Genomic DNA, 22,890 nt, shown 5'->3' with positions numbered 1-22,890 from the left:
TCTGCATGCAGTGAAACTCACTGGGGACCATTTCAAACGTATATTAACATACGCCATCAAAATGTGGAAAGAATGTACATGTCAAACCTTATGTGGATAATACATGGAATTTGAACATTGTACGGCACACAGTGAAATAAGCATGGTGATCTTTCAACGATGTCTATGAAAATAATACTGATGGTGATAAAAGATTTGGCATGGCCCCTGCCGGAAAACGCCGGCTGGGAAAAGTTCGATGATTTTTTTTACTGAAACGGTCTGAAGAACTACTTATTGGCTGCATTGACAAAGGGTTTCTCATGCAGACCGACAGTGTGTTACTCTCTCGTAATGAGCGCTCTTGTTCTTCACTTTGTCATCAAGATGAAGCGCCATCAGATTCAAATAGTTCATGCTTTACTTTTCTGCCTCATGGTGTTATTCATATTTACAACAAACATACTGATGCAAGTTGCCGTAAGTAATGTGGTCTTTGACACTAGATATTTGGCACTGAGATATGGGAAGGGTCGAAGTGCCGCTAACGGAACTAGACTTCAGAAAGAGGTTTACATGATGGTGGGAAATACACTGAAAAGTGAACCCCCGGACAAAGAAACAAAGGAAATTGGACAACTGTTACAGAGCGCACACGGAGTGGAGTATTACGTGGAGGAGTACAGAGTAGAGGAGGGTAAAGGAAAATATCCGCCTTTTGTGGAGTACAGTCCGAGAAATGGTCCAGGTGAGGCATTGAGCTACGTTGGTCTCCTTGTTTTCAGTTTTTTTATCTATGATTCATCAAAGATGCTTACACTGGTTTTATTACCATTAAATCTGAGACATTTATTGAAACAAACGGAAAATGTCAGGGTCGCTTACGTTCAAATGGGCTAGAAGTTTGTTTGGATGAGGACGCAGATCAGTGTTAGCGAGACCTCGGGTTCACTGTTAAAGCAATGCCCTCTTTCAGCCTCTGGTCACATCCAATCTAACACTATTCACCACATGAACTGGACAAACATCACCAATACGGCCAATCACCAGAAGGACTTTACCAAACGTAAATTCACCGTGGTCATTCATATCAAAAGCCAAAAGATCACTGGCTCCGGCACTCAGTACCCAACCTATTGTGTTAACTATTACTCAGGTGGTCAGGCTCGCTAACTTGGATGACTCGGTTCCCAATTGCGCATATCGATGCTCATGCTATTGGTCACTGGGTTGTCTGGTCCACACTCAATTGTCAAACGGTACACGAATCTGCACTGAAACGGCACACTCTCATAATAAAACAGTTGTTTTATTAGCAAAATGTTTACACTTCTCAGTTTCTAAAATGTCACTCAAAGGCAACACCATATCTAATATAACATTATCTATACTTATATATTACAATGAAATGAAATGCGTTATAACCATCGATTACTTTCTCAGGTGAATGGGGAACCGCTTTCAGTTACAAGCACACAGCTTCCGAGGAGCTTCAATACAGGGAGGGATTAAAGAGAAATGGATTTAATCAGCTGGTCAGCGATCGGATCTCAGTGCACCGACGCTTGCTGGATGCCAGACTTGAAGAGTATGCATGTTAGATTGGTTTGTGCTATACTGGACAATTATTTAGCCTATCGGAATATCTGAATCGAAATTTCGAAATGGTTGGATCAGAACATGAGAACATCAGAATATATGTTAACATTTACGGGAAGTATTGACACAAACAAGAATATATATTTCATAAGCTTTGTGGTAGTCGGAAACTTGGAAAAAAAATCAATCGTTTACCACCTTCAGATCAACTCGTAAAACTCTTAGTACAGGTAAATGAAACTATAATGTTTGTTTCTTTGAAATAATAGCAACCACAGTTGTCTGTCAACATATTTCGTACATCGTCAGTTGCAAGTCACTTGAGTATCCGGACGACCTACCTTCAGCTAGTGTCATCATCTGCTTCCATAACGAGGCTTGGTCCACCCTCCTGAGATCTGTCCACAGCGTCCTTGACCGCTCCCCTGAACACCTTATAAGGGAGATCATTCTCGTTGACGATGCCTCCACTCAAGGTGACAGATGCACTAGTTCTTATGAGTAACAGAGATTACACTAGCTAATTTTGAAATACAACAGCTCAAAGTATAGTTAAGAATAAACTGATTGCAGTATTTAAACAACTGCCCACCCAACACCCCCTCTCACAAATAATAAACATTATTATATTTATCCTCACACAAAGGGTAGTTCATTGTAAGATGCACGAAGGTACGGGTTAGAATTAATCCTCAAGTACCCCATGATTGTCGATTGAAGTGGCGATTAACACGATCTGATTGTTGGGCTCGTGGACATGGTCATCATATCACAAGTGCATACCTCCATCCTTGTAGATTTCCTCGTCCTATCTCGATTATTTATAAAATGCCTCCATAAGGCGGGAAGTTTGCTTAGTGTGGCGTGAATGTTAACTCATCCACTCCTTGTAATATTCAACATAATTCAGTTAACAATTCCAAAAATGTTTTTTTAGACAGAAACACGAGTACATGAAATATCACATTTGCTCAATAACATTTTGGGGTAAAATGTATCAGGCGAATCATAGGTTTTGTGATTGCAAGATGACACGTCAGTTCAATATTAGTGAGCGAGCCACGCTGATTCTCAACACACAAGACAAAAGATACTGATAGACCACACATGAATACCGACTACAAATACAATGTCTGTCAAGTCCTATGATGCATTAACCACGGGTACGAGGGATTCTGAACAGAGGTTTAAAACAACATACATGTAGATGCTTCAAAATTTGCGAAGTCGAACAAAATACCTCCCTTTTGAAAAAAAACCCCACAAAACAAAACAAACAAACCCCCCCAAAAAAACCAAAAAAAAAAACAAACAAACAAAAAACAAACAAAAACAAGACACAAAAGCAAAAACCCAAACAAAAAAAATCCCCCAAAACATAAAGCTAACCGTATTATGTAAACATGTTTAAATCGAACACCTATGTGTGATGCTTTGCAGACCACCTGAAGACACCTTTGAAAAATTACATGTCCAGATTGGAGAAGGTGAAGGTTGTTAGACACAAGACGCGTCAGGGTCTAATCAGAGCGAGGCTGACCGGATATGAAGTGGCTGTTGGTCCAACACTGGTGTTCCTAGACTCCCATATCGAGTGTTTCCCAGGTAATTAATTTCTTGTCCAGGTTGAGCCAGCCAGGAACTTGTGGGCCAAGCTTAATACATCTTGCCAGCAATGCTATAATGGCTGTTAAATTATCTCGGTTCAATGGTTATGTGCTTGTTCAATGTTATCAATCGCTATTTAAAGGATATAAGGTTATATTCAAGATCAACCTCAGACAGTGCAGGTTTCATTATCTAGTTCGTCTCGTATCAGCTTTCATACCATGTGAGTCAGTGAATTAAAATTTTATTATGCCCACCCTATTCCTGACTCCAATATGAGTCAGTGACTTAAAATTGTATTTTGACCATCCTATTCCTGACTCCAGTATAAACAATCCGGCTCATGTCACAACATAAGGTCTCTCTCTCCAAACAAGCACACTTGGATCATCAACGTAGACATGGCCCATATCCGCACAACTTTCGTAGCGTAATCCAATGATATATTATACAGTTACAACAACCCGCGAAGGTCCCGGGTAGAATAGGCCTTCAGCAACCCATGCATGCCATAAAAGGCGCCTATGCTTCGTAAGAGGCGACTAACGGGATCGGGTGGTCAGGCTCGCTGACTTGCGTGAGAAATGTCATCAGTTCCCAATGGCGAAGATAGATGCTCATGCTATTGATCACTGGATTGTCTGGTCCAGGCTTGATTACTTACAGACTGCCGCCATATAGCTGGAATACGGCGTAAAACATAACTCACTCAGTTACGACAGGTCGTAATGCTACGAACACTATGTGGATGACAAGAACTGTATCATGCAAAAAATGAACAGTCCCACACAGGAGTTGTTTTACGCCTAAGCAGATAAAACATATATTGCAAAATGTATTTTAGGCTGGCTGGAACCATTACTAAGCCGTATCCAGGAGAACCCAAGGACCGTTCCCTTTCCCCAAATTGACGTGATCCACTCGAGGAACTTTGCTACAGGCAAGTCTGGAAGGACGGAACAGTTTGGAGTTTTCAGGTGGAAGATGCTGCAGTTCATCTGGGGTAACCTCAGCAACGAGAGAAAGAGCACGCTGAAGTCACCCGCTGATCCCATCAGGTAGGAGGCAGTAATGTTGCATATTCGTTACATACGCGTGCCTGGTATTAGAGAGTTGAAGGAACACCAGTTTTGGGCCAATCTAAACGTTGCTTAAGTTAGGACAATACTTAATCAACACAATAGCGTTGCTACTAAATATCACCCAAGTGGAGACAACTTTGGTCCTGTATAACACCAGATTGTCTTTCCATATGAACCTGGTCATATGTGAACCATCTGAGGAAATGTGATCAAACACAACTTCAGCATGCTGGCACGTGCTGCTGGTGACTATCTAAATTTATTGCACAGTGTAACTGTAAATCTGTTAATCATCTGCATTGACAAAACATGGTAGATCACAATGGTGACATATTTCGCACATGGGCGGTGTAAATTCCCTCTGGCAATATATGACTGGCCTGTGTTCGGATCCTTCTGGTGCGTCACTGTGCGTCTTCCTACGATGCTGATATTTTGTATGTATTACATGAAAAGTTTGTTAAGGGAACAATTTCTACTCATATATATACCACGTTTGAGAGTTAATTCGTCACGTGATCGAGGACTAGGAATCTTTTCTGAAAGACCGTTTAAGTATTGGATATGCACACTTTATTGGTTTGCAGATCTCCCACAATGCCCGGAGGGTTGTTTGCTATAGACAAAGAGTGGTTTACGACTCTTGGAACGTATGACCCAGGACTCTTGTACTGGGGCGGCGAGAACATGGAACTGTCGTTGAAAGTACGTTGTAAATCACATTATCACATTAAATATCTTTACTTTGCGTGTAACATGTGCATTTATTCCAACTTGGATAGGATTTCATTTCTACTGGCTTCGCGTGTCCAGTATCGCATACAGAGAAAGATTAGAGAACTATGTTTAGGTATGATACGCTCGTTTGATATCACAACACCTGTTGAAGTTACTACCTTTTACAATTTAACGCGTTATAATCGGAAACTTACGATGTATTTTCCGTGTTCGTTCAATAACGGATTTTCCGATCGGTCGTAATGGGGCTTCGTCATTTTTATTACATGGAAAATATAAGTGACTGTAAAATCGCTCTCAGATATCCACATCGAATCTTCCTTGAGGTTTGAAACGCAAGTTCGAAAAAATGGGAAATGAAACGGTTAGTAACATTTAAAGATGCATGATTCCCTCCTCCTGTAAAAAATCCCACATGAGCAGGTACAACTCCGACAATATCCTGAGTATCTCTCTGTGATTCAATGTCATAATTGTGCTGAATGTTGCATCCGAGTCGCATGAACAGTATGTGGGATTTCATCTACACTGTAAGCGCTTTGGGAAACAACAGATATCACTAACAGTCATCGTTTGTTGTGTCACATACTCAGATATAATTTAACTGGTGCTATTATTATTCCTGCTATTGGACCGGTATATATTTCAGGTATGGATGTGCAATGGAACCCTAGAGCTACTCCCGTGTTCACACGTGGGTCACGTGTTCCGGATGAGAAATCCCGTGAGTTGGGATGGAGCAGGAACGCCTGTTGTTACCAACGCCATGAGGGTAGCGGAAGTCTGGCTCGACGAGTACAAGTACTTGTTCTATGAACAAACGTCCTTGATCAGGGTAAAGACCACGTTGACACAGTGAATGGGTATAGCGCACAAGGCCTCAAAAAGGTTTAAAAAAAAGTATGGTAGACATAAAGGTGACTGTCATTTCCAGATTTGAAAATTCCCTGTTGAGCACCGTTACCGATTTTGTTTCAGGTGAGCAATTGCATGTTACTGGAGAAGGTGCCACTGGTGGGTCATGGTTGCCTTGTATTGCGGACACATCATCTAATCACGATATGACAGTTATTCAAGATTGCATTCATACTATCAAGTTGAAAACACAAATGCGACACTTAACATAGGTTTTCTGTCGCAGGGGTATATCAGCAATGTCCTGTCTTTGTTTTCTTTCTCTGTCTGCCTGTCTCTCTCTCTCATTCTCTCTATCTATCTCTCTCTCACTCACTGTCTCTCTCGCGCTCTGTCTCCCTGACATACACACGCGCATAATCAGACACACACACACACATACTCATGAGAACTCTCGATCACACGCACACTGAGAGACAGGCTCTTATACAGACTCATCGTATATTATGTGGTATGTGAAGATGTGGTATGGCTGCTAAAGCAATGTAAGCACTTTCACTTTACAATCAAACCCAGAGTGAGATACGCATTGCATATTGTTTTGTTAGGGCAGCAGTTTTGGCGATGTGACAGACCGGAAGAAACTGCGGGACAGTCTTCAATGTCATGACTTCCGCTGGTATATAGAAAATATTTACCCCGAGTGTCGCATTTTGACAGTTCTCAATTCCGGAGAGGTGAGTGTTCTAACACTGGCGTGGAATCATTGTTGGTATCGACGTTTCGTGGACCCCTGTTGGTATGACCTGTATTCACTTATGTTTGAGTGCTGATATGTTTACAAATCTGGGAAAGTGTCCCAAGCCCAATATACTGACCGTCCTGATTTCCAAGCAATCATTCCTCACACTAAAGCCAATAAAAGGGTTAAAAAGTAAATAAAAAACTACATTCATTCAAAGAGATCAACTGCTACATAGAATTACAACCCAGAGATTCATGCTGCCATTCCGTATCAAGTGTCAGTTATATGTGAGAGCCTTACATATTTTACAGTAAGACCATAGAATGGAGATAATTTGTAATGTAATATATCGATGCGTTTATCCCACAACAAATATTCACGTAGCAGTTTCTTCGCTGTAAACTATGTGGTACAAGACCAAATGCGGGAAAACGTTTGAAATTGCGCCATTTAAATATAAATTAAGCAACACATTCACAGAAGTATTTCAGAAGATACATAATGACACTGGTGGTTTACGAATTCTTCACGCACAGGTTCGAAGCTATTCCAGTCCGACCATGTGTCTCAGCGCAGCTAGCAACAAAACCCCTGGCCTCTGCTCTTGTCAGAGCCCTGTTGAAAGCAAGGTAAGGACGGTTGGATGTATTTCTCAGCAGCGGGTACACCGGGTTTGCAGGTGCTGTATGAACATGACACCGATTTGCCGTGTGTCTGCAAGTGAAAACAGTTCTGTGAAAAAATGTCTGTGTCTGTGCGCGCGTGCGTGTGTGTGACTGGTCACAATTTACACGCCAATACTAGTGTTCGGTAGTATTAATAGATGCGTTTTAGAACCTTCACGATTCTTGTCGAGCTCTTTAATGAACGTTGCTGAAGTGTTGCTAAGATCCGTAAAAATCGTAGTAACGTGCGTAATGCATGTTCGTAGACTTAGTGCATTAGCTTAATATGTGCTTTACAAAATGGAGGTAATAAGACTGTAATTTTGTAAACAGATCATCTGGAGTGTATGTTATACAGTGACATCATTTTCGAATCTGTATTCCCGAATTGGTTGAGCCAGGTGTGGGTTTACGCCTCCTTCCCAATATTCCAGCAATATCAAGGCGGGGGACACCACAAACGGACTTCACTCATCGTATCCATGTGGTCAATCGAACTCACGTCTTCAGCGCTGCGAGCGAACGCGTTAACTGTATAGCTTCTTCAACGCCCAGTTAAAACAGTCGTATAGTATTGCATCGTCTGTGTCGTGTGTTATTGTGCGAGGTTGTGTTTCAGTACTGGAGACTGCTTCCGGCAGGTGTTCTACAGGATTCCAATTCACAGATACTGTGCGTGATGGGAGGGGAGCTGATTCATGACGACTGCTACAGGAGTACACTGATCAACTGGACATACACGGAGGTAGGCATGGAGGTGTCCACATCTTCTCACTGACAATAGGAATTCCCATACTAAAGCCTCGAGCCTCAGTACGCAAAAACACTGTTCTAGTGATGAAATATTTTAACCATATTTAAGCGCAGGGCTGAATTTCGAAAATGCACAATATAGTTTGGTTTTTTTTACATAAAAATTACACAATCAGGAATTTTAAAATTCGGTGTTCAGGAAATTGGTCTAGAAATCCAAAGCTGAAAGTTTTGAAAATGTTTGCTCGAGTGAGTAAATGTGAACGCGAATGATATTGTTGATGGTCTAATTCGTGCAAAACTCAAAGTTAACCATTATGAAAGGAGTGCCTGACACCTAAGCAAATGACTAGTCTTTATATACAGTATTTAGAGCGTCAAAGTCTCTACATGTGGAAAGGGATGTCACTCTAAACAGTGTAGCGTCATGTGCAATCACCAAGATCTTCACACAAATCATGAAAGCCTTTGAGGATACATGTCTGTATTCACAAACTGTTGAATAGGGAATGATTGAATGTATTACTGAGAGATGGAACATTGTGAGTTTTGTAAATGACCTCCACCTAGGTTCCTGTGAAATCAGTTGTGCGTTATCATATTTTCAAATTAGTCAGTAGTGAAACGTTCGCTGTTGAAAACACTCTTTATATTCACGTTTTTTGTGCTGAAACGGTTACACATCTTATACAACGAATAATTTTATGTACTGGTAAAATGAGCTCCTACAGGCTGAAACTACCGTAATATATAACGTTTGTTTTAATTCGGTAATTGGTTAATGTCAGTCCTCCCGTGAAAGACTGCTCAGTACAACCAGAAGTGGAATTCACTACATCTGTAACTACTTTTAAGTTATTAAAATATAAAAGTAAGGTTCTACACCTGCATGCACTGTGCCCCATGTTGCTTCTAAGACCACCAACAAGAAGAGAGCACGCCATCGTAAACCATCCAGTAATGTTGATATCTTCTGTTTTCAGGAAAATACCCTGTACCTGAAGAAGTATGACAAATGTTTAACAGCTGGGGTCAACTCGTCGGTCCATATGGCCACATGTGATGGACGTTTCAATCAAAAATGGGTGTTTGAAAAATCAAAATTTCATAACAATATGGGATGAATAACCGTGGAAATATGTAACCAAAATATCACATGTGTGTGTCCGTGTGTAGTACTTACGAAACGTACCATATACAACAATCACTTCAACTGCTAGTGTTTGATGATGTCTTAAAATTTACATCCATGAATGTCAGAGTTACAATTGTGGCCTCCAGTAGCCCTTGCTTGTCGCAAGAGGCGACTGACGGTAGCGGTTGGTGAGGTTCACGGACCTGGTTGACACTTGTCATCGCCGCCATACAGCGGGAATTTTGCTAATAAGTGCGTTATAAACGTAATCGCACTCACTCACTTAAAAATATATGCCGGGCAACCGATTTGGATGGTGGTCTGAACAGTTTGAATGAACATACTTTGATATGATGTTTTTCTTAATGTGAACGAAAGTTACAATATATTTGAACTGCTGTATCCACATGCCATTGTCTACCTGCGTCATACCGCACAGCCTCATGCAGCAAGACTGACACACGACATTCTTCATAACGCCAACAGTATTGCTTTGCCAGCACGTTCTCCCGACGTGAATCCGTAAGAAAACGGGTGGGTCTACTTGAATCGAGAAATCAGAAAACTACCAGCGTCATCTGTCACCTGTGAACAACTGGACAAAGTCTCCTACAAGAATAGCAACGTAATGACAGTCGGCGTCTTACGCCATCAATGCGCCAATGCGTTTTCGTAAACACCTGTTTAAGCCAGATGTGGTCAGACTCACTATAGATTCAAAATCTGATGTCATTATGAGGAAAATCCGCATTTTTATTTTGTGTAAAAGTTCAAACTATTACACCACGTGTCTTTCATTTTCAGTAAAAGGACACTTGCAACTTTGTATTAATAAAGTATGTACGTTTGCTATAGAACTGAATGCTCCCCTGCCACCAAACATGAGTACACAAATTAACAATGGAATCGTCCGGGAATCACCAATAAGGAATATGACAACAGTGTGAATTGTTTGAACAGATCAGTGAACATCCGGGTTAGAGTTGGTCTTGAGCAATCTATGCCTAGAATTGACGGTCCGACTCGTTGATGTTATGGTATCCTAGTTGCATAGGTCTAGCCTCATGTTGTTGTTGACCCTCACGCCGAAGACCCGGGTTCTATTTACGACCTGGGTGCAAATAGTGAAGCCCGTTTCTCCACCTGTGACATTGCTGGAATATTGCTAAAACGGCATAAAATCAAAGTCACTCACTCATGCTGTTAATCACTGAATTGTACGCCGCCACAATAGATTATATATAGCGTGGATATTGATTAGTACGCGCTGGACAACAAACCAACACATTTATATCAAATATTTTAATCAGTGTACAAAAAGTAACAGTTGCTACTCTGTTCAAAGACAGATTTAGGGACGTGATTTTGCTGTATTGTAGAACATTCCAGACGCAGCGATTACCATGGATAACCCAACCTGCTTGTGAGGCGCCAAAGGGTTTCCAATCACATGACGTGTCCTATCGAAACAAACTCACTGGCCCAGGGTAAGAGCACACTTGCCACATGTGCTTCGTTGTGGGGCAGGGCCAGTCACCCTCAGTCTCTTGCTTCTATTTGGAGAATATATCACATGTCCGCTTTCGCTATCAAACAGTGATGATGCCAGCACAGAGTTATATAGTTCTTATATAGAAGAGTGAGTGGGTGTTTCTGCCATTTACCGAGATCACAATTTACCCAATTTTACCACTTCCCTTCATGGAATAATGACTGGTGTGAGTGAGTGAGTTAGAAGTTTACGTCACATCGACAGTTATTCAGACGACAAACATTTGGTTTTACTACAGGTAATCTCAATAAATAAATAAATAAATAAATAAATAAATAAATAAATAAATAAATAAAATATTAGCACGTTCTCACTATTTGAATCTAACAACGAAAGTATTCAACTGATAAAAGGCTAATATCACAAAGATCAACATTACACGTAATACCATTCCAATACGGACTATAGACCACCAGGCACCTGACTGGCGATCATGGGGACTTACAGTACTTTGGCTACCTGCATGAACCCAAATAGGCTGGTATAAGTGGACGAAGTGTTTACAGTTAAGACACGGTGATGGTAATCACAGCTAATGGATTAAGATACACGGTATTTTCTGCCAGTGACATCTCCAAACTTTCTCCTCATTTGCATGAATCAACATTCAACAAATATATTCAACTTAATACCCATATGTAGGACGTACTGAACTGCGATAATGATTATAACATGTGTTCTATCCCCCATATACTCTCTTATGCACACGATCTATACTGCATTCGATACCTGCCTGAATCAGTTGAGAATGGTATATCATTGTGGAGGTGTAACACGTGCTCAGTTAAGTCGCCCTATCACAAATTATCGACAACAAACCATCTGAAATGTGTACCCTTACTCTGATCGAAGTGTTCATTGTATGATCCTACATCTGCTACAAGCACTCACAACACATTTCAGGGAACATGTCAAAAGGAAAATATACATGATTGGAGGACGTTCTGATTAAGTCGTATGATGTGTGATAATTATATCAAGGTAATTGATTTGTAATTGTTTCCTATTTTGTTTCCTGATCCAAACTATTCATAAGTGTATTTCATGAACATAAGAACATTGCCTTTGATAATTTGATTAACATGTTCAAGATGTGTGAAATGATCCCTAATGGCACACGCCATGTTGGCCATGTCGATAACTAGAGGTATGATACCATCAAATATCAGTGGACAACAGGTAATTTACGACTTGACCTCTAGGTTTTGCCCATGAAGCATTTGGAGTTGGATTCGTGAAATGATTATCTGAAGCGGATACTACTGGTGATCTTACCGCTCAGTGAGTCAACCTGCATGTTGATGTCGACATTGAAACTTCTGTACGAAAGGTGTCGAGTGTCCAGCGAATATGTGTAATACCGATCTGTGAATCAACGTGTCTTTTGATGTTGACTTTGAAACTTCTGTACGAAATGTGTCGAGTGCCCAGTGAATATGTGTTCATGATACGTATGCCGCTTGTGAGGGGCATACATATTTCTTGCTTCGACTCAGCAGTGAGCTAACCATCAATAGTGAGTCCACCACAGCTTGCAACTGGTGCAGTGTTTATCATGAGACGACTGAGGCTTCGAGTGCTCAAGGCCGTTGTGTTCTCTTTGCTCTTGTTGTTCATCTTCACTACCAGAACGTTGGTGCAGAATGTAGACAGTCAGTATTCAATATACAACAGTGAGAAGATAAGTGACAATAAAGTTGAAAAAAGTGTCTTCAAAGCTGTACATAAACCCGATGACAATGGTGTTGTTGTGACAAGAGATGCTATAAATATAAGCAGTATACAGGCTGCCGGGCAGGGAAGAGTTGTAAATGCGTCGGATATACGAAAAAGAACCATATCGATCCTTAGAAATGCCCATCAAAAGGAAATTAAAGGAGTGGATAGAGGTAGTCACAAACAGGGACTGACGGATAGGGAGGACGTCATAAAGACACAGAAAACACAGACCGTAGATTATTACGTGGAGGAGTACGGTGGAGAGGACAGTAATGTAACATATCCACCATTTGTGGAGCACAGCCCGGAGAATGGTCCAGGTGAGGGAAGAGTCCTAGTCATTGTGATTGGTTGGATACTTTAAACCATGACATAATCTAATCACTTTATCACTGGGAGATATCTAGGTTGTATTCTAATCGTTGCTTTACAAGACTCGCTCCTGCATCGAGTTAGTACGGAGCGAGGCAGGCTAAATTCAGTAGGTTAGCGTATTGTTAAGTGTTATTGATGCCTCGACTCTATGGGTAGGTACGTCGTGATTGACTATCTTTGCCATTGAAAATCCATTAGTAGCGGAAATGAACTGAGTGAGTGATTGAGTTAATATTTAAAGTCACATTGGCAATATCTCAGCCATATTGTGACGAGAAAGTTTAACATTTAAATGGAGTATATGCATATTGTAAAAGTCTGTCAACGAAGGACAGTAAAACAATTAGAATATCACAATTTGATTTAAAAACGGCATGGGAAGTTAAAACTAATATAACTATTTAGACAATACAATATAAAAACAGGCTATAGGTCGCCAACAAGAGAAGGTAGATCACCATACTAGGGACCATGGGGACCTACAGTACCATTGCTACCTACATGGACCCAAGATGGATTTACACCATCCTCTCAGCTGCTGGCGGTTGTAGGAAAAGTTAGCCAAAATTAAAACCATAAAAATACGTTAAAAAAGCCTGCTGGAAATGAGCTGAAGAATGGTGTGTGTATGTGTGTGTGTGTGTGTGTGTGTGTGTGTGTGTGTGTGTGTGTGAGAGAGAGAGAGAGAGAGAGAGAGAGAGAGAGAGATTCTTCACTTATTGTCAGTTGAGCTAACAGGTCCTGCTTCTGGGATATACCACAACGTTTCCATGTTATTAGTGATTGGCAACATGCATGTCAAACATTCAACATATTCATTTCCATATGTATACCTTTCTTTAGTCCATTTGTCCGAGTTGTGGATTGTCATTGGAGAATGTTGATCTTATACATTGTCAGTCAGTAAGAACAGCCTAGCTTCATCTCCATAAATGCCTTGTGTGGGTCCTTTCATAGACATATTAATTTTTAAGTACATGGCGGTATTGCCCAAGCAGAGACTGGGCATCAGTGATTGTTCCTTGTAATGCAATTCAAGGTGAATGGGGAAGTGCCTTGAAATACCAAGCTACTGGGCTGGAACATGACCAGAGCGACGAAGGATGGAAGAGAAATAGCTTCAACCAGTTGGTGAGCGACCGTATCTCCGTTCATCGACGTCTACCCGATTACAGACAAGCTGAGTAGGTACATCAGTCAATCTTAAAGTAACCGTTTTTCAGTCATTGGTAACCATAAAGTATGACATCTCTATGAGGTCTACCATGCAGCTTGACTTGCGATGTTGCCAGAGAGTACCATGATTTGTTAGCAATGTTATAATGATTGTATCTGGTGTTCTTCTGTTATGCCTAATCTTACATCTCTAAGTCCTTACTTCCTGAAAATGGGGCACCAGCAGTCAGTGTGACATTGAGTTATCACCATATCTACTCAGGTGCAAGTCACGTGTGTATCCGGCCGACCTACCTCCAGCTAGTGTCATCATCTGTTTCCATAACGAGGCTTGGTCCACTCTCCTAAGATCTGTCCACAGTGTCCTTGACCGCTCCCCTGAACATCTTATAAGGGAGATAATTCTCGTTGACGACGCATCAACACAAGGTATGCTAACAACAACACGTTCAAAACTACAACAAAGTGAAGGGAATCTTGTTTGTTAACGTTCCGATGCCTTAAAGCGATTTGTCTGCTCTACTCCTCCACTGACACTGCTCTAAACCGAGTCCTGCATATCCCATAATGCTGCTACAGGACGTGGACATATAGCCATTCCTATTTATTCTAAGTCAGTCATTTTTAGTCTTTAAGTCACACATATGGATTACTGATAACTCCAGCGTTTCAACCAGAACAAAAGGTAATATCTCTCCACTACGGTAAAATTAGCTTCACAGGCATCCAAAATATCAGGTCGAACATGTTACCAAAATGTGTTGTAAGGTGTCTCCAAAAACAGAGTTTGTGACTTAACGCTCTGTTGGACATGACAGTTGCATGCGTGCCAGCGTGTTATGCGAGGAGAGCTTGAAGTTTATCAAGGCTCGTCTGTTCACAATTTTTTTATACGGTTCAATGGTATATAGAGCTGACGATCCTAGAAACATAATCATAGTTGGTGAGACCAGGGACTGGAATTCACGTCTGCCTATGGGGCATAGTTCTAACGCCCATCTCTCATTACAACATAGCATAACAGCTCATTTGTATAGCGCCCATTTGTATAGGGCTAGTTTCATGCTAAATGCATGCTGGAAGCGGACAGATGGGAGAAGATTCAGGCAAGAAAATTTTGTCTGAAGGGATGTGTTTTAAGGCTCCGAGGAAGATCTACATGAGGCGGCGGAAAAGCCAAATGAACGTTAACAATAAGTTGATGGTCTGACTTTAGGCACACTGAGCAGTTGCTGTGATTCAGAGCGCAGAGAACGCCTCGGGACAAAGTGGTTGAGTACGTCCGAGAGATAGGAAAAATCTTGATTGTTGAGGCACTTGTTAGGCAAAGGGCTTCATAACATATTAACTAGGCAGAATTGGCATTCCACCTAACTTAGTAAAGGTCCAGTTTTATCATACGTTAATGTGTTTTTGTGAAAGTGGTTTCTGACACGTTGTGCGCCTTGCTTTATACATGTGTAAACAACCCATTCTCCGGTTGGCGTCTGTGTGGAGCAAAAACCATATACCAGGAATGACTCTAATATGCCTCTTGATGTTCATAACTTCAGATCACCTCTTGGCACCATTGAAAAAGTATATGTCAAGGCTGGAGAAGGTGAAGATTGTTAGAGTCAGGAAGCAGCTTGGTCTAATTAGAGCCAGACTGATTGGAAATGAAGTGGCGGTTGGACCAGTATTGGTTTTTCTCGACTCTCACATCGAATGTTTTCCAGGTAGTAATATGCTATTTCTTTAAAGGTAGTGACGAAAAGTAAAATTCGAAATTAGTGTCATGTAGATAAGTGTCTGAGAAATTGAATTGTTGTAATGTCGTTTAATATGTACACGACAGGGATTGATTTCCTTAATGTTTCAGTTATAGCGTTATTGAGAAGCGTCTTTGCATCCACACACCCATACGTGCGCGCTCATATACAATCATACACGCACACATATTGGGACAGACACACTCACATACGAAGTGTTTTGTATCACAATGGCAATTCAAATAAAAAGGTAGTTTTGATACTGACACACACGTCCAGGAACAATGCATCGTATGAACAGCGATTCAGACGACTACACGTATAACGAACTTAATGGGATCAGTAATTTAGCTCGTTTATCGTAAGAATTTGAAATAAATATATACCTGACGACCGGGACAAAATACAGTTTATTATTTCTCTAAGATCGATATAAGTTTGTTCATTATAAGCCTAGTTGATTGCATAAAGGTATGGGACGGCTGGGTAGCCTAGTGGTTAAAGCATTTGTTCATCACGCCGAAGACCCGGGTTCAAATCAACTTTGAGGAAGCAATATAGTTAACACGTTCGCTCGCTACGCTGATGACCAGGTTCCACTGACCACATGGATACAATAAGTGAAGTCCGTTTCTGGTGTCCCCCGCCGCGATATTGCTGGAATATTACCTAAAGCAGGGTACAACCGAACTCATTGTATTCACAGATACATATAATTGACAGATACATCCATGCGTGCATTGAAATGAGCATCTATCCTAACGTATTTCATCTGTTTCCAGGCTGGCTAGAACCACAGCTCGATCGTATCCGGACAAATCCAAGGAACGTTCCTTTTCCACATATACATGTTATAAGCGCGGATAACTTCGGGACAGGCATGACTAGCAAGCTAAGGCACTATGGGATATTTGCTTGGAAGATGCTTCTTTTTAACTGGGGGAATATCGGCAACGAGAGTAAGAGCCAGATGACATCGCCTAATGGTCCCATTAGGTACGTTCTCCACACTCAAAGCCGGCAGAACTGAAACTAGTACACGCCACATGGCAGTCAGCCAAAACAAACCCAGGAATTCATTTGATGTAGGGTACTGACCTCAGTTGATTGTTACCTCAAATGGAAACAACAATGCCCACGTAACTACATGTATACACACATGTCAACACAAATCCTGGTGAATTCAGACACTCCACCTGTAAAGCACATGCTGAGTTTGGCTTGGGCCAGATTCGGAGGACAGCTGGAGTTCTTTGGACATCCTCATTTTCCCACGAATTATTATAAGTATGTTCCTTGCTGCCCTACAGATCTCCTACAATGCCTGGAGGGTTGTTTGCTATAGACAAAAAATGGTTCACTACACTTGGGACGTATGACCCCGGACTCTCCTTCTGGGGCGGTGAGAACATGGAGTTGTCTCTCAAAGTAAGCTTTGTTTTCATTCTTTAAAAAAACCACGCACTGGAGAAAAGGAAAATTTTAATTTTGATAATTTATTAACCACTTGGGGAAGTGGAACTTTCTTCGTTGAACGATGTTAGTTTCATATTCTTTAACTGGAATGATGTTCGAACGGAACAGATTCAGTTGCGAACTCTTATGGTAGAGGGGTCGATGTTCCAAACACGGAGATTTGACTTTGTCAGTTTCCCCGAACCATCACTAAGAATAGATATATCGGAAAAAAACTCTTCAACTCCACCAACAGGATTTGAGGCCATATCAGCGTACACCTAGCACATCTGCGATACCGTTCATAATTCAGAGGCCATAACTAGACCACGGTATCTTCAAGTCTGGGCATGTGCTGAATTTATGTGCCACTATCCGTCTTCTCGTTATGAGACAGCGTTACTCACAAAAGGATGCTACTAGAGAACCTTGTCCTTTGAACGAAATGGCTATCCACTCAGGGGGAAACACGTATGAAAAATATGTAAATATTCGTTTTTTTTTCTGTTTTGTGGTAGACAAAATTCTGAATGACATTCACATATTTCAGACGTGGATGTGTAACGGAACCTTGGAGCTCCTCCCGTGTTCACACGTGGGGCACATCTTCCGCAGAAGGAATCCTGTCAAATGGAAGGAAGGCGGCAACCCTATTTTGACCAATTCTTTGAGAGTCGCCGAGGTCTGGCTCGATGAATACAAGCACTTGTTCTACGAACAGACTTCACTGCTTCAGGTAAAGTGGAGAGACAGAAGACTTTCTCAAAGGTTTAAAAGCATTTGTTACATTTTGAAATCAATTTCTGTTCTTGTCACTGAAGTCACTTCCGTTTCTATTGTGACAGTACAACACTACTTTTTTCAGGGACAACATGAATACGGGGACGTTAGCGACCGGAAGAAACTGCGGGACAGTCTCCATTGTCATGACTTCCGCTGGTACATAAAAAATGTCTATCCGGAAATATCATTACCTGTGCTATTGAATGCGGGAGAGGTAAGAGCTTGCACTATCACTGACTTTGTTATATTCCTGTGGGGCGGTGGGGGTATTCCAGTGGTCAAAGCATTGGGGTCCAGCATGGTTATTCTGTGTGAATCCATATTCTGCAGTAATATAGCTGGAATATTGCTAAACACGGGATAAAACCTTACTCGCCTAGGCAATTTCACAAGATGAAATCATGACCTTTAACTAAGTGCATTTATGTACAATATGAAGAGAACTGCCAAAGTGATATTAAAAATCATTATAATTACTTTACCAAGACGAATTTTAGATACACAATTGGAAATGATGCTTTATGTCTTACCTGGACAAATCTCGAGCAAAGGCGTAGCCACCATTTTGTTAAAGTCTCCTCTACATTCATTCATATATTATTCCATGTGTAGTTTTTCAGTGTTTCTAGTTTGGCGGCACTCATTTCCAATTATTTATTACCATTATGTAAACTCCTTTTTCATGAATAATTTCGTCAGGGGCGCTTCGACCAGCCTCAGTTCTCAAAGCAAAATAACCAGTAGAAGGCTGTGATCAGTTAGTATCAAATAAGACAAAAACAAAGACATCAAGGCAAGTAATTCCAAAAAGTTATCAGCCCCAAATTGATTTATCCATATATGGAACACGTTATGTAAATATTTTACCAGACCATCAGAATTCTAGCACGTCTTGGTCTGTCGAACGGGCCTTATTTCGCACATTGTTGTCATTCAACTGGTCACTGAAAACTATTTAAAGTGAGAATCATCGAGGAACATCTTTAGATTTAATATGAAATGTCATTTTCGAAAGGTTCGCAGCACTTCCAGCCCAACGTTGTGCCTAGATACTGCAGGACGGAAAACACCCATACTCGTCCCCTGTCACGGGCAAGGCGGTAACCAGGTGCGTCAATGTCACTTTGTCTCTTTTGGAACCTTGGCATGGAATACAATGCGACAACGTTAGCGCATGATGACACTGCTTTCCGGTTCAGGTAGGAATGCTGGCAATCTCTGCAGCTGAAGATATGGCGTTGGGTACCGTGTTGGAAGCCGATATGTTGTCTACAGGGTCAAAAATATAGTGGCCTTACTTCAGTTACGAGCGAACTGTTGCCATTTGTGTGCAGGGGATATAAAACTACACTCCGTCCGTTCTTGCACATTTGTCTTTACTGGAGCAGAACTCTAAAATCATTCACTGTTTCTTCAGCAAACTCGGCACATAGGTAGGATTGGTGGTAGACGACCACTTTGGTGTATGTTATTGTCTATAAGTAGAAACAGTCTGTCATTTTTGTCGGGGTTTACATTCAAGTGGCCCAGAGATGTAACATTTTGCAATGTGGATTTTTGGGTAGTTTTAGATTTCGGAATAATAATATTTTTGGCATTTCCACTGCAACCTGTTCGACTTAGACAGAAAATAGAGGCAGTGTTCGTTTCTGGAGCACGCCTGTTTAATCCTTTCGGTACTGTCCTTCTACTATTCTATCTACGCACCATAACATGTAGACATATTCATGAAGAGTTTATTCGGTTAATATTGTCGACTTTGATTACTTGTTATTTTATTATTTTCATTTTCCTGATCTAGTTTTTGTTATTATTTGCTTGATTTATTTGCTTGATCATTAAACGGCTGAAATATTCACTGTGTGACATGAAATATTCTCTCCTCTGTCTCTCTATATATATACATTTTCAACACATAAGTATCAGTTAACACACTATCACAATGTATAAAAAACAGAGACGATTCCCTTCAGGAAAGACCTACATTTTCCAATTTCTTCACTCAGAACATCCAAATAATATCATTTCGTATTGCAACTATTTGTATCCTAAAAATGAAAATGTTTGAAGTGTAGAAAGACAGACATACGCAAGAACAGAAGATATAGAGAATTGTGTTTCTGTTATTCTAGCACTAAATGAAAATTAATCTAACTGCAGAATATGTGTGTTTGTCTTCAGTACTGGAAGCTGTACCCCACTGGGATGCTGCAGAGCTCCGATGGTCAGCGACTTTGTGTGATGTCCGGCAAACTAACACAGAACAATTGCTACTTCGACAGCAAAAGGATTTGGACATACACTGATGTGAGTGGATACAACAACCATGTACCCGCAGGGGAATTGAGATAAACGTATTGAGATTGAGTAAAACTGACAGGGATGCTCTTCTTGGGTTTCCCCTAGGCGTAGCTTCAATATCATGGTATGTCGGATATAGTAATGCTCACTCACATACGTTGTATATTAATCCGATAACAAGTGAAGAATGTCACACTTATACTTATGTAATTACTTTATTGAAAAAAAACACACGTTTATTCATGCATGAATTGAATGACAACGCTTGTAATCGAAGTTCTACAGGTATATGTTGGTAAACCAGTTCAGTTTGTACTCATTTTCGAATGTTTCCGTGTTTCCTTGCAATCTGCCGGGTATATGGCGGCCTTTTGCAAAACAAATCCGGACCAGAATATCTCGTGATTAACACCGTAAGAATCGATAAACATGATTTGATTTGAAAACAATGACATGTGTCAACCACGTCAGGGTCTGATCACCCGATCCCATTAGTCGCCTATTATGGCAAGCATGGGCATCTAACCCGGAACCTCACGGGTAGTTGTAGTATTATCCAAGAACGGATCAAGTAATGGTTTTCAGCATCGTGTACTTCAATTTTCGATCAATTTGTACCAGTATTTACTGAGGGTTTCCAACTGTTCCGACATGTCTTAAAGGAGGAGTAAACAGGTCGATATCAGCCAGTTCCATATTCAGTGAAGGCAGCCGATTAAAAGTGACATGCATAAACTGTATCTTCTTGATCTTGTTGATCTCCAAGTTACCTTGACGTCAAGGCTGTGGCTTTACTCACTACAGGGCATCAACCGTATTGTCTTCTTCAAAACCAGCAGGACAATCTGCAAACTTGTCTGCAACAGGTTGATCGGGTTAACTCAGTATTCCTTTACTTTCAGGACAAGAATCTTCGTCTGGCAACATTTAACATCTGTTTAACAGCTGGAGAACATTCCAACGTCTCCATGACATCTTGCAATGGAAGTGCCAATCAGAAATGGATCTTCAAAAAGTCCAAATTTAATCGTAACAATCAATAGCGTAATTCATAATGTACTGTAAAATGCGATAATCATTGACCTTGTGACAGGTCGCCTGGAGTGGATGGTTTTATATATCTGTGCAACAGAGTAATGTTGAATGTTTGCATGTCGTTCCCAGTAGAGGCACAGCAGGGAGATAGTACTCAGGAATTCGAAAGAAAAAGAATACGAATTAATCTCGTATTGCTGTGGTACTGATGTGAACGAAAAAGGTCTTCTGGTCTGGCGTATCAAGAATCATATGAAAATAGTGATGAATCGATGTCGGGTTTAGTAATCTTAGCACTACAATGGTAGAATTTGCACAAACGTCAAAGACTGTAAATAAATCCTAAAAATAAAACAACAAAACAAGACAAACAGAACAAATAAAATATTACATAAACTATTGAACTAAGACGTTGTTTCTTACGTAAGTCACAGATGACCTTATCTTGGTGGGAGCTCCTTTGTGTTCATTACAGAGTTACTAATGATATCAGTGATGTGTCGAAGGAACGACTGTACTGTTTCACCGCACTGAACATCATTCAAGTTATATCAGGGATCACGCCATAAGGTAACTTCACAGACTGCAACATTTTAGGGTGGGGTCGAATCTGGATCACCATGTTGACGTGCTAAAACTGGGCTCTCCCCACCACCACCCCAAAAGATTTTGTATACAGTCTTGCTGCTAAGTCGAACATTAAACTGCATATGTTGGACAAGTTCGCCAGGTCGTACAAAACTCGTCGCAGTATTTGTTTATTCTGTCTATACGCACAGAGTAAATACTTCTAATAAGATCATATTAGCACGTGTTACGGAAATGCTATTTATCAATATTCTTTCCTTTCTATGAAGTTCAAAAGGGCCCTGTTATCTTATTTTGAAATGTGAGCGGCTGTGATATTGGACACTGACACATAATACAGCACTTATCAGAGCGCACACATGTTACTTGTCTGCCCAATGAAACGGGGATGGTTATTGTACAAATGAATAGCACATATCGCAATAACAACAAAATCATTGTCACATTCTCACTTGCCTTCTCGCTGTTCTGACTGAGATAACAATGACACTTCTGTAGGCCTGTGTTATCAACAGCAGGGTAACTGATGACAACAGGCTCTGTGCCCACAGATTCATTAATAACACAACATATGTTAGTCGGTTCGAATCCGGTCTCACTCGTTGTTGATTATGTCTGTGCATTCATTGGTACCCACACATCAATTCTCATGTATGTAGACGTCGCGAAAATGCACCCATCAGCTCTTGTCACCTTGCATGTTTCTGACACACAGTGTTAACCCATGTCACTCACGCACTCAGAAGCCACAGCGATACATGAGAACTGCCCCTTGTGTACCCCGGAATATTTTATTATTATTATTTATTTATGAACTAAAATAATATCGGTGCAATCAGTAAATACTGGTTATTATCAGACTGTATCTGAGGTTAGTCGATTTGAGGTGACAACGAGAATCGATGGTCTTGTAAATTTTTTATAGGTTGCTAAAATTTTCATGCAGATACAAGTTAACATGTCTCTCAAAAGTCTGTATGCACGAGAACTAAAGTT

The 22,890-nt window shown here is 40.8% G+C and overlaps 2 protein-coding genes across 2 annotated transcripts; both read left to right on the top strand.

Moving 5' to 3' along the window:
- Nucleotides 1-285: 285 nt before the first annotated feature.
- On the top strand, nucleotides 286-10,016 carry LOC137282190 (polypeptide N-acetylgalactosaminyltransferase 5-like). The gene is made up of 11 exons (XM_067813922.1): nucleotides 286-727; nucleotides 1,423-1,567; nucleotides 1,888-2,054; nucleotides 3,019-3,183; nucleotides 4,031-4,244; nucleotides 4,856-4,973; nucleotides 5,656-5,841; nucleotides 6,470-6,598; nucleotides 7,143-7,235; nucleotides 7,891-8,016; nucleotides 9,008-10,016. Exons 1-11 carry the CDS (start codon nucleotides 334-336, stop codon nucleotides 9,146-9,148), a joined length of 1,878 nt encoding a protein of 625 aa, XP_067670023.1. The 5' UTR covers nucleotides 286-333; the 3' UTR covers nucleotides 9,149-10,016.
- Nucleotides 10,017-11,833: 1,817 nt separating this feature from the next.
- Nucleotides 11,834-21,710, top strand: LOC137282188 (polypeptide N-acetylgalactosaminyltransferase 5-like). The gene is made up of 11 exons (XM_067813920.1): nucleotides 11,834-12,750; nucleotides 13,845-13,989; nucleotides 14,244-14,410; nucleotides 15,535-15,699; nucleotides 16,515-16,728; nucleotides 17,043-17,160; nucleotides 17,738-17,923; nucleotides 18,053-18,184; nucleotides 18,986-19,078; nucleotides 20,152-20,277; nucleotides 21,174-21,710. Exons 1-11 carry the CDS (start codon nucleotides 12,267-12,269, stop codon nucleotides 21,312-21,314), a joined length of 1,971 nt encoding a protein of 656 aa, XP_067670021.1. The 5' UTR covers nucleotides 11,834-12,266; the 3' UTR covers nucleotides 21,315-21,710.
- Nucleotides 21,711-22,890: the final 1,180 nt, after the last annotated feature.

This window comes from Haliotis asinina, chromosome 4 (assembly GCF_037392515.1).
Source record: "Haliotis asinina isolate JCU_RB_2024 chromosome 4, JCU_Hal_asi_v2, whole genome shotgun sequence".
Lineage (NCBI taxonomy): Eukaryota > Metazoa > Mollusca > Gastropoda > Lepetellida > Haliotidae > Haliotis > Haliotis asinina.
Note: the sequence above shows the minus strand (reverse complement) of the source record. Positions and strands in the feature narration are given on the sequence as shown.

Coding starts and splice junctions, on each gene's coding strand:
- LOC137282188 (XM_067813920.1), top strand. CDS start 12,267: ATGAGACGACTGAGGCTTCGAGTGCTCAAGGCCGTTGTGTTCTCTTTG. Junction 15,700..16,514: donor TCACATCGAATGTTTTCCAG/GTAGTAATATGC, acceptor ATCTGTTTCCAG/GCTGGCTAGAACCACAGCTC. Junction 20,278..21,173: donor GGATTTGGACATACACTGAT/GTGAGTGGATAC, acceptor CTTTACTTTCAG/GACAAGAATCTTCGTCTGGC.
- LOC137282190 (XM_067813922.1), top strand. CDS start 334: ATGAGCGCTCTTGTTCTTCACTTTGTCATCAAGATGAAGCGCCATCAG. Junction 7,236..7,890: donor AGAGCCCTGTTGAAAGCAAG/GTAAGGACGGTT, acceptor GTTGTGTTTCAG/TACTGGAGACTGCTTCCGGC. Junction 8,017..9,007: donor TCAACTGGACATACACGGAG/GTAGGCATGGAG, acceptor TTCTGTTTTCAG/GAAAATACCCTGTACCTGAA.